The 12203-nt window shown below is 35.0% G+C and overlaps 1 protein-coding gene across 1 annotated transcript in view; it reads right to left on the bottom strand.

The window, feature by feature from the left end:
- The window catches only part of DNAH5 (dynein, axonemal, heavy chain 5), a 135051-nt gene that overhangs the window by 5570 nt on the left and 117278 nt on the right, over nt 1-12203 (bottom strand). Inside the window, 10 exon segments of the mRNA XM_009883744.1 lie at nt 465-617; nt 1184-1398; nt 1509-1531; nt 4011-4195; nt 4815-5018; nt 5878-6083; nt 6725-6944; nt 8489-8734; nt 10477-10616; nt 11485-11616. Of these exon segments, the coding sequence (XP_009882046.1) occupies nt 465-617; nt 1184-1398; nt 1509-1531; nt 4011-4195; nt 4815-5018; nt 5878-6083; nt 6725-6944; nt 8489-8734; nt 10477-10616; nt 11485-11616 (1724 nt within the window).

Here is a 12203-nt window from a genome sequence, read left to right as displayed (position 1 = left end):
TTATGAAGAGAGACTGAGTCAGCTACTGAACTGCAGAAGTGTAATTTAAGACTAATTCTGAATAGCTGCTCTGGCAAGTCTCCAGCCAGTTAAGTACTGAACACAGACCAAAAGGGAGGGAAAAAAGGAAAATAAATTCATGAGATTAACACCTCTCCTCAGGGATATGTCAAAGGTAACAAGACTTCTCCAGTCTACCTTAATAATGTTGTAAGATAGGCCCTACATACGTGGGGCTCAGAAAAAGTAGGAAATATATTTTAACACATTAGTGGTTGATATACTGGAAAAGTATGGGCAAAGGAAGAACACTTCACTCATGAAATGTTAGACAGTTATGCTGTCACATAACTTCCCTGCTGATATGACGGAGCCACGTGTATAATTCAGCCTTCATCATACTTTATTTTTTTTTTTAAAGTAAATCAAAGAATAAGCAGAATAAGACTTTAAACACAATTTACCTGCCTCATTGCAGTTAAAAATCCTTGAGGATTAAAAAACCCTGTCATCCAGAAGCAGTTTGGTCGGCTTTCAAAAATCCAATTGTAAAACTGGTGGTTTCTTTCTAGAAGCTCAGTAAACCAGAAGCCAAGTGTACTGGAAGCCCAAGATGCCTAAAAATAGTAAAGAGCATGTCCATCTTTTAATTTTATTCAACAGTTTTAAAACATCATACTCATGTCAAGAAAAGGTAATTCCTCATAAGGTAGTAAACAACATAGTATTAGCAAAGCATATTTAAAGTTTGTTTTTCATATCTTAACTTTTAACCTGATAGGCAAATATTGCATCCCACTGAATCTCTACTGTTCTGTGATTCAACTACAAATCTTAGTCTCAAAGAATAGCAACAGTGTAGTCCACTAGTGTAGGTGCTATTTTTTAAAATCCATCATCACATTTTAAATTATTCTCTTCTCCCTAGCTTTTTATCCTGCCAATATGCAGCAGGCTGTTAAAATGGGAAATACCTGCATCTCCCACATCCATTTCTATTTTTATAAATGAAAAAGAGCTTGTTTTGACAGTGTTTATTTTAGCCCAAAATCTACTCCAGCGGTTGCACAGTCCTGGTTAACACTTGTGTTTGAAAAAAGTATTTACTGTATGTCTAGCAGTTTAATCTAGCTCTACAGAAATTTTTTTTTTATCCCTTACAAAACAAGTGGTGTACACCTACTTTCTTCCATCTATCAGGAATCCTTCCATCATACATGCAGTCTAAAGCATCCCTCAGATTTTCACTCATAACAATTGTCCCATCAATGGCAAGTTTTAGATCAGTCAGAGTACTTCTCACTAAGGAAATAACTCTCTGCATTTGTTCAATCTCCTGTCGCAAAAATATGTTCATTGGTTGAAAAGTTCCCATGTTCTTTAGCTTCTCTTTTACCTGTAGGTAGAACAGCAAAGATCCTTCAACAGAAGTAAAAACCAAAGATGGCTCTATGCCAAGGTTAGGCCCCAATATATTTTTTAAGACATAATACTGTTATTTAGGAAATTAAATGGTCGCTTTGGCATCTTCCTTGAATCCTCTGCAGGAGAGAAATACAGGATTTGTTCCAAGAGAAATCTATGATGTCAAAACTGGCTACACTTTTAGTCTAACTCTTGATTTCGTCTGTATATCATTCCACAAGCTAACATCATTTAAACAGCAATGTAGGCCATACCCAATTTCAAGAATTGCAGCTTTAATTCCAACAGACAGCTCCCAAGGTTCACTTTGCCCAACCCAATTAAGAGTGATTGCCCCAGCCACTTTGCCTCAGCATAGTAGCACCATTTATCAGCAATGCTGGGAACCGTTGCAATGCCAGGCAGTCTTGTATTCTAATAAAACTTGCTGATATATTTTTAATCAAAAGTGTAAAGTTAACAATTTAACAACAACTGTATGGACATAACTAGAAATTTTGTAGTCAACATGATCCTATAGGGAGATAGGTGAAAATACTATATATAACAGGTATTGAATCCTATACAGGGTAACAGACCTGTTCTTAGTACTATGCATAATCTTTCTAAGTTTGCCAGTATTTTGCTACACAAAAACAAATTTAAATAGTTTTCACCATGTGAAAAAGTTTAGTGCTCCAGATTCACTTCTATTCATACAAACTAAATTTTAATTTGCCATTTCTGGTCAGAGCTGATCTGCCCAAAAAGACCCCTTGTAACCTTAACAGGGCAAACTGTACCTACGACACTATGTAATATATGTTTTTAGTAAGCCACATCTCAATTCCTGGAGATGTTGAGTAGAGTTTGAAGAGAGTTGGGCTAACAACTACCAGGAGATTTAGCCCATCACTAAACCAGTACCCTTCTGAGAAACTCAACAAATTGCCAGCCTTTTGGAAAGTCATAAAGCTCAGGCTTCTAGAAAGACAGTACATCAGAAACTTCATCAAATACAAACTTTTGGAAGACTGCTAGATAATCAGTATTCCAAATTCAGATACGTTAACTCATCTGTTCAGAATAAAATATATTATCATAATTATGCCATTTGAGCTAAGAAAAATTACGTAATACAAAATGGGCAGAAAATATAAAGTAACAGATGTAAGACACAGGTACCTGAAGAGAATCGGTACTCTTGAGCATACCCCACATAAGGGAAACTTATTACTGTGTAAAAACACAAAAGAGGGTGTTAGATTGTACAAATCTCCTTCTCATAGCTCAGCCTCCTGACAAGAGAAATGCGGCGTTCATAAGCCACCGAGCTGTGGATCAGGTCCTCACGCTAACCTCTATTCAACTATTATTAAAGAGTAAGCAAAATGGCAGAAGACTAAGGATAAGAGATTTCACTCCCCTCAAGAAGAAGGTGTCAGGCAAATTATCTAATTAATAAAACATCATACTGCTTAGATGAGCAGGTGGCTATTTTGGGAATCTGTTAAAGTATAAACACGGGTGTGAACTTCTTTTTGATGATGCATTGCAGTGATTCACATCTATTTCATAACAAAAGTGTTGTAAATACTTTATTCCTGACATAACTAATCTTACTTTCTTTTAAGCTTTTGCAAATGTAATGAAATACAAAAGTTTAACATCCCCTGATATAGAAAATACAGCTACCTTCCCCTGATATAGGAAATACAAGAACCTTCACTATTTTACAAGAATTTTCCTCTCCTTTATTTGAAGCTCATAACCAGCCTCACCTGTAAGAACTATAATGTCAGCATCCTAAAATTCTGGGGCTCTAAAGGACAACTAAGAATTATGGAAAGACCCAGAAACAACACAAATTGTCCAAACACTAATTAAACTGTAGTCTTCAGGTTTGGGACACAGAATACGGTCAATTGGAGTGTCCATGTATCTAGTTATCAGTAAATGTTTTCTAACTGTAAGGAAACCCTCTCACCTCGAGAGTCATTCCATCTTCCACATAAACAGAAGGAAAGTTGCTATTTCAGAAAAGAAATGGCTGCAAGGCAGCAGGTGTCCATTACGAATTTAATTACATAGGGTATTATGTGTTAATGTGGATCCTGAGATACTAACACTAGGCTTCAATCAATGACATCTATCACTTGACAAGCTTTTCAGCATTCACTTCACTGAAGAAGAAAGCAACCTAAAAATATCTTCTGGATGTAAGCTGAATCCCAAATACGTATGTTGAAGCTGTAATACTTTTAGAAGCATGCATACACTTGCAACACAACCTCAGTTCTCTACAGTGTCAACAACCTTAGTTAAAAGCTGATGATCCTACCTCCCCCATAGTGCAAATGACAACTTAAGCATTAAGTGGATTAATATTTTGAAAAAGCTCTCACAAAAGCACTTCAGTGCACATTTAGTGACTTCATTATAAATGTTAAGAGTCTGGTCAGACTTCTTTAAAATATGTTTTTGAAGTATTGCCTGTATGAATAAATTCAGACATGCTTTTAGAAACATTAATATCGTCACTTTTTTTTTTTTTTTATCCACACAAAAGAACACGGAGCAAATGTTTTTGACAGAATTTCATTAACTCACTTCAATCATCAGCCAGTCTGGCTACAACTGCCTCTCGGGTTTCACCTGCTCCACCAGAGCTATCTTTAGGCTGAATGCTGAGGATGATGTCCAATACATCTTTGGAAAGTTTACTTTGGTAAGTGATATCCGCATTAGGGTGTAAACCAAACACCTCTGGTGTGTCGTAAGCAGGAAGACTCTGCATAGTAAAATATAAAAAGAGCACACCTGGAGATGGATTTATAAGCTAAATATAAAAAGAAAAACAAAACAAAACTAAACTAAAAACAAACCACACACACAACAAAACTAAGTAACAAACACATCAAAAAAAAAAAACCCTTACATTCTACAGCAAGAGGCCAGATCTCTTCAAATAGTCTTAGGGCAAATAACTTACTGTGATCTGTTTGTCATGTCACAGATCAAATCACACCAATGTTAACAACAAATTCAGTTTTAACCTCTATACACTATTTTAATAGTCAGCTTGTACTTTCATGTATCTACACTTCCTGTTTCTGTGAGGTTGTACTCTATGTCTGGACACTATTCTTTGACCTCTTTAATAACTATATGCCTTCAGGTAAGCCTCCCAAGCAAATCACATGCAAAAGAAAAGATTCCTGTCATGAACATTAATGATGACAATTAGTTGCCACTAATACATATGCAGACTGTTAGAAAGCAATAAAGAATCTGTAAATAAAAGACAAAATACAGGTACTCAGAAGAAAAGACAAATTACAGGGACTCAGAAGCTTACGAGAAACAAGTGAATTGTTTTTTGTTGTGTTGAAAAGCTTTCATTTACCAACCTGTATGTACTGAAGGTATTGTTCCAGCATAGTACATTTGGGTATGCTGTATCCTTTGTAGAAGCTGAATTCCTGACTGAATGTATTTTCACTGAACCAAACCTTTACAAAGGTGTTCATGAGTCTTTTGTCATAGTCATCTGTCACACGGCCACCATACTGGATCTCACCTATCATGTAACAAACAGTACTCCAGGAAATCCCCTAAAACAAAGCAGAAAGCACAGACTTTAGCTATATTCTTCTTCTCACCTATTTACATCTCCCTTAGTAAGAACAGCTGATATAGCAAGTCCTGCATCTCTGTCCCTTTGGAAGAAAGTGGTTTTCCTACTACTCTTTTTTCCTACAACCCCGCATTCCGAGAACACCTTCAAGGATTTCTCAAAACAGAATTCATTGACAACTGATTCAAGAGGTTAGTCCAGCATCTGGGCAAGAGGAATACAGCCACATTCCAATCATGCTTTCAACTTCATTTAAACTGCCAATCACAAAGTGATCTGCCACAGACCTCTATATGACAACCGACGATATGAAAGTGAGGAATGTAAGAGGAATTCTTATATAGTCATTTAAAGCCACTTGCCATTTCTTTATGCTGTCAAGATAGGTTGGAGAAATCAAATATTATTTTTACTCAAAATAAATTTAAACAAAAGAATATTTTAAATACAGGGGTCCAATTTTAACTGTCTGACTTAATTAGCATTGAAAAGAAGGTCTATACTGCTAAGGTTTATATTTCTGAAGTTTTCAGGGGACACAGCTGGCAGGGATTTATTTTTTTTAATGTACAGTTTAACATAGAAATTTAACGTGCACAGGATTAAAAGTCTAGTTTAAGTCTGCTGCTCCACAGAAATGCATACTTGGAATGTTGAATGTTTGTGGAAAGAAACAAAAGAATAATCTAAAATCATGTTTGTATTTCAGTTATTGGGAACCATGTATATACTACTAGAAACTAGACACTACTAGAAACCCTACTAGACACTACTAGAAACACTACTAGAAACTTCCATCACCCTAATCCACCTTCCCCACAAAAAACATTCATTACCTTCTTGGCATCTGTGCCATCCAAGTGGTTTTGAATGAACTGCACAGTAGCATTGAAATCAGCTTGATTAAACTCATAGGGTATATTCCAACCCAGAGATCCAAACTTGCGTCTTTCTTGAACAGTGGAGTGTAGAAAGGCTACAGCGTACAACAGTGGTTTCCATTGTACCATGTCACTGACATCTAGTAAATCTTGGCTGACACCTATTGATTGTAAGTGGGCTTTATAAGAAACACAGTAATAGTATTTTTCAAAACTACTTCACATCACTCCTAGAGATACTCAGTTGGCTCTCTGCCTCTCCCAAAAGTAAATTATTGTCCTACCAAGTGTTCTATGCTGGAATTAAGTTGTTCAAGTTAAACGCGTAAACTCCAGGAAAAAAAAAAAAAAAACAAAACCAACCAGTTTACTAGTAGCTGAATTCACATTAAGTTGCTTTCTGCACAGAATCTTTGATCTTTGTTGTATGCAATGTAAAGAGCACTTAATAGCCAACAAAGATTAACATGTCACTTTTTGGCCAAAAGACACAATAAGATTAAAAATTTAAACACTTTGAACTGAGATATTAGAAGCCAACATGTGAGAAAAGAAAAAGCATTTCCTGTTTTGCTGTCCAATTAGTTCTGGCAATAGAACTTCAGCAGATCTTCTCTTCCTTTTAACTTTCACACCTTCTCACTCAAACCAAGGACCAAGATGTGTCCTGGCATCGTTATGATCGGTTCCTCATACTACCTTACAGCTACTATCAGTGGCTACAATGCGACCACAGGACAACACCGGAGAGTCCAATAACGAGCGAAATTTTATTTTAAATCATTACCACTCTAGCACTCACCACTATATGTTCTCTTTAGTCCAGCTCTGAGCCCTTGTGGTGGTTCATTGGTAAATTTAATAGACATTTGAAGAAGAGTGATGGGGAACTGTTTGTGAATGTCAGTTGTCATCCACAGTCGAAAGCTTTCATGGACAGTCTCTGTCTCTAATACAGTGTCCATCAACTCATCCAAAAAGTCAAGTCCAAGGTGGCAGTTTTGCAGAAGTGCCCAACCTCCCTTGTTTAAAACAACAGAATATAAAGTTATCAACATTGTTTACAAACTGAAATCACTAAAATCACTCTTTGTTTATACTGTAGGTTATGAACAAAGACAACACATCTAAGCTATAGCAAAATATAGCATGTTTAAGTGCTAATCAGAGCTGTTAAAGAAAGAAATCCTCCACAGCCAATTTTGCACCACTGGCTCACCAAATAAAAACCAAGGCCTTTATCATTTGATTTCATGTACATTTCATGTACAAACAGAGAGCAGTATCCATAGTAATGGTACACATGCAATTAACAAAGTATTTTTTCTCCAAAAGAAAGCTCATGTGATCTCAGCTGTGGGCTGTCCCTTCTGGAGGCATTGTTAGCTTGTTTGGTTTTAGCATCTAAACAAGGGGTCCTTACTTGTCCAATCTGGTCTTCTCAAGTAGTCCCTACCTTTTCCATTTCAGTACATTTCAAACACATCTACTCATGACTATAGAGCTGATAAACGCTGATAAATCTTGACTTATATAATGGAGCTCAGAAGTAGCTCCATAGAGCAAGCTGCTAAACCTTGCTCCTCACAAGAGTCACAGGCTTGGAAAATAACCAAATATACATACTTAATTAATCTTTTGCTATCAATCAATAGATATCAAACTTTCTCATATTAATCACCATACTTCATATAGACACCTCCCATATCTCTTCATTAAGAGGGTATGAGAAACAGTGAGGGAAAGTAACAGGATTTCTCTTAACTAAACAAAAGGAGCTCTTCTTCCCTATCTTTTGAGTTTCTTTTCATCTGATCTACTAAGTAGCTCTTAATGGGAAGTTGTCAAATGAGAATCTGAGGCAAAACTCAGAGGAAAACTGGTATACAGACAGCGAAGAAGCTGATAACGCAGGAGTGCAAGAAGTTTAATCTGTTCACATCAGCAGGTATAGCAGTACTACCACCTGATGGACAAAGTGTGCTAAATTGGAATATCTCAGCTTTTCTTTCTCATACAGGATATTTTATTCTTAAATTCTTCCATGTTTCACTAGTAAAATGCCTGTGCTATCAGATTGTCCATACCAATTCAAAGTCCAGACTACAGCAATACAAAATATTTTGCTACACAGCCTTGTTTTTCTCAAGGTCATGTAACTATCAATACTATATTTGGAATTAATCATCTTCATTTAACAAAATATGTTTGTATTATTAAAAATACCAAAATGAAAAAATGTTATTAAATTCTTGCTGAAGAATATTTAATATTCATGCAAATCAACCAATCAATTCAGCTATGTTCATCAGTCAACAGCCTACAACAAAAGCTCAATTTTATATGAAAAAAACCCCGATGTCTGTAGAGTATCAAAAAGATTGTTATGGCCAATTAAATTACTGTGAAAAGACAGTTCTATTGCTTGGGACATTTATTTATACAAATAAATATAGGTTCTCCCATCAACATTAAATACCCACCAAACAACTTTTATTTCATGACTGATTTTTATTTCCAAGTGTTTAACACCGATACAAAAAACATTCAGATTTTTGTCTCTTACATGAGCCATTGTCTGCTGTAGAAGTTTACGAGCATGGATTTCTTGCCCCTGGCCCATGGAAACATAACGTGTCTCTGTCTTCAGTCTTTTTCCCAGAGCAATAATTGAGTCCGTAGGATCAGAGCCCATGGAAAGAAGGCATATGAGAGGAGTACGTGGATCTGACTCCTCCCATGTCTTCTCCAAGTCCAAGATGACTCCCTCTGCGTATTTCTCCCCCATAGTGTCAATGATGTATTTTCTTGCCTACGTTAAAAAGGGTAAATTTAGCCTGTGACATAATCATTTAATACTGTTTTCTTCCCAGTGTACATACAACCAATAAGTAAACTGAAGAGCAAAGGCTGCTATAAATTTAGATCAGAAATACAAATATGCAACAAATTCATTTTTACACGTTAACATATCATAGTGTCTTTGAAGGTGTTATTTCTTACAGCCTTGTAAGACCAGTTACAACTTTTAAAATAATTTTTAAAAATTTTTAAAAAAAATTTTTTAAAATTTTTTAAAATAATTATTTTAAAATAAATATTCTAATACCTATATCTGCATGTATTGTTATATATAATACCTATAATTATATAAGTATAATAAAAATAATAACCTTACTAAACCTTCAGAAAGGCTTTAATTAGATAGCATAAATCCTAACCTTAAAATTTAGCTTTCCTTTCCAAATACTAGAGAAAAGAGGAGGAAAGGATGAAAGATATGCTTCAAAGGTGTTAGGTCTTTCCCATCTTCATACTTAAACAAACGATGAATTAATTGTAGTAATGATGAAAATAACTGTCACTAAGTAGAAGATCCAGAGGAACAGGTGAAGACCGTCTCTGTTATTCCCTATTTATTTATTTATTTCAAAAATTGTTAAATTATTTTTCCTTTTTACTAAGAAATACAAAAGGTTCTTTCAAATGGTCTGAGGTGATCTTTCTTGTATTCTTTTCTACTACATTGCTTTTGACTTAGACCAATCTTCCCCATAATACCTCCGGGTTACTTCTCAGAGACAAAAGATATTGAGCATTTAGCATTTCATAAACTATTGGTTTTCATAAAACCATTGTAAGATGAAAATGTATCTTGCCCCATCAACAAAACTGAGAAACTAATTTTGCATTATCTGTTTCAGACACATAGCACGCATCTGAGAGATTCATTATACAGTACCATTTAACCTTCTATTGAATGCAGTTTCACCAATAATTGCTGAGACTTTCTCTGAATCCAGTCACAGTGTCTAAGGCTTGCATCCATAAAATTAATAAAAATAAATAATTAATAAAAATAAAATTTTAGTGATGCTTTCTGACATCAGTAAATTGCCAACCATTGCTCTAAAATTGTCAGTGCTCGCATATTTTTTTTTCTTTTGCACTGGAGAAGAATATTAAGATTAAAAACAGACTCCTACAAGTTGATTTTTCTTAAAAATAGGTCTAATAATTTAGTAAACTTTATTTTTTTATTTCTTGCCTTTCTAAATAGATCACTTTAAATTAAAGATTTTGAACAGAGACCTTAATATAGATTTTTCTAAGGTGGGTCTAATTCTTCTGTGCAAGAAATGGTTCCTCACTTAAATTGTTTTCATGTTTTGCTTTCTCTCAGCCAACTGAGTTCATTAAAAGATTTTACTTCAGCCTAACACAAGGATACTTCTACCATTCTAGTGAGTAATATCAGCAAGGACAGTCAAAAATATCTTCTGAACCAATAAAGCAGAAATGGATAAACATATAAGTTTCCAGATGAAATCCTATCTCCACAGTAAAATTGCTGGCTGATAGTCATTCAATATATTGGAATAATTTTGCTAACCCTGCCCTTGCAACAAATGCATAAATTGTCTGAAAAAAAAGATTTAGAAAATGCAATGTAAAGGTCCGTTACAAAAAGGAGTTTAGCATTAAATAAAAGAGTATGGAACTGCAATCCTGCAACTATTATTCTAACAACACTTAAATAGACTATGTTTGTACCTGAGCTATGGTCCTGTCAGGACACCAAGATCTGATAAGAAGAAGATGCCTGAAGCAGTCCAGGGATTGACCATAGCCACTAGGAACCAATTCTTCTTCAGGATTCTCACTATCAAACCAGATTTTCCACTGTTTCTCTGCTCCGGCAATCTGCAGTTATACCATCAAAGGAGTAACTCTCACTAAAGAGACAAGTCACATTTCAACTGGCACTAGGTCACAAACTTTTAATGAGGGTGAGAGACATGTAATCCACACTCAGGCATTTGTTTAGTATTGTTAGTACACAGCTTTAATAAGGTTATTAAAAAAAAAAAGAGAAGATAAGCTTCCAGATTTTAAGTACAAAATTGTAAAACGCAGCAATTCCCTTAAGTATTTGTATTCTGAAAAAAAACGAGCTACTACTCAGTATTTTTCATGAATGATATAATGGCACAGCAAGGTCAGAACAAAGATAGCTAGGCTCAGACATAGCTTTGAGAACACTAGGTACGTATACGCTCCCCACAGAACCGTACCGAAGGTACTCTTCAGGTACACCAAATGCTATTTACTTGTTCCATTAGCTACCATACACTTAGTGTCCATTAAGACTATTCATACAAGTGTTGAATTTACTGAACACCCTTTCCCCAACTCTTGCTCCATGTAATCAGAGAAATATTGAAACAAGCATCATAAAACATAGTATAAAATAGCACAACAGGGATGCAAGGAAGTCTAACCAGAAGATTCAAATTGCATTATGTGAATTGGATAATAGCAAATTGTATCCCAATCTGAAAGTATTATAATTATAACGGGTGTGAAATGTTCTACTTTCTTCTTATTTTCCAGGGGGTTTTTAAGTCTTTTTATCAATACAGGTTGCTAAGCAGTCAGGGCCACAACTGTGGCTATCTGCTATCGGTTTCATTCCGTTCTATAAAATAAACCAGTTTCCCACCACATGCCTTTATCACTACCAGACAATCACTGTCGAACAAGAGATTAATTTTTAAAAGCTCTTACTTACTTGATCAAGAATATCTGAAAATTGTTTAAGCTTACTGAGCTCCACCAAGTTCAGCCAAGTCATATCCAGTATCCATTTAGCTGGCTTAGGAGGACAAACTTTAAGGTCTAGGGAAGCACCACCTGCAAGAAATTAGGAATTAGTTATAGTTAGAACTGTTGGAGACACCCAAAAGACAAAAGCAAAAAAAAATGGACCTATTTGGAAAATGTAAACTAGATACTGTAAGACTATTTCACATGACTAAGTCTTTCCTGTCTGGAGAAAGGCTACTTAATAACTAAGGATGGTCACAAAGAAATTTCTCAGTTCGGTAACATGCAAAATTTTTTTTCAAATCTTATTTTGCATCTTACTTTAAAACATTATTTTTTTTTAATCCATAACAGATTCTCATTATAAGCTAAATCTATTTTCTACTGTAAAAGAATAAGCTTGAGTTTACGGAGAAAAAAACTGAAGTTTAATTTCAGTGTTCTTTTCTTTGATTTTTTGTTGTTGTAGATACCATAATAACTTTGCCAATATGTACTTTTGCCTTCCTTGGAATTCAACTGAAGCTAAAAGAAAGCAAACACAAAATATAAAGAAAATACAAGCAACAAGAATCCAGATTTTTAATCATGAGGTTACAGAGTTTTTCTACCTTATAAAGTGACACTATCTTTGGTGAAGCAGAGTTTGTAGTTTGGATAGTTTATATTGACTT

This window comes from Charadrius vociferus, unplaced genomic scaffold (assembly GCF_000708025.1).
Source record: "Charadrius vociferus isolate BGI_N301 unplaced genomic scaffold, ASM70802v2 scaffold103, whole genome shotgun sequence".
Taxonomy (NCBI): domain Eukaryota; kingdom Metazoa; phylum Chordata; class Aves; order Charadriiformes; family Charadriidae; genus Charadrius; species Charadrius vociferus.
Note: the sequence above shows the minus strand (reverse complement) of the source record. Positions and strands in the feature narration are given on the sequence as shown.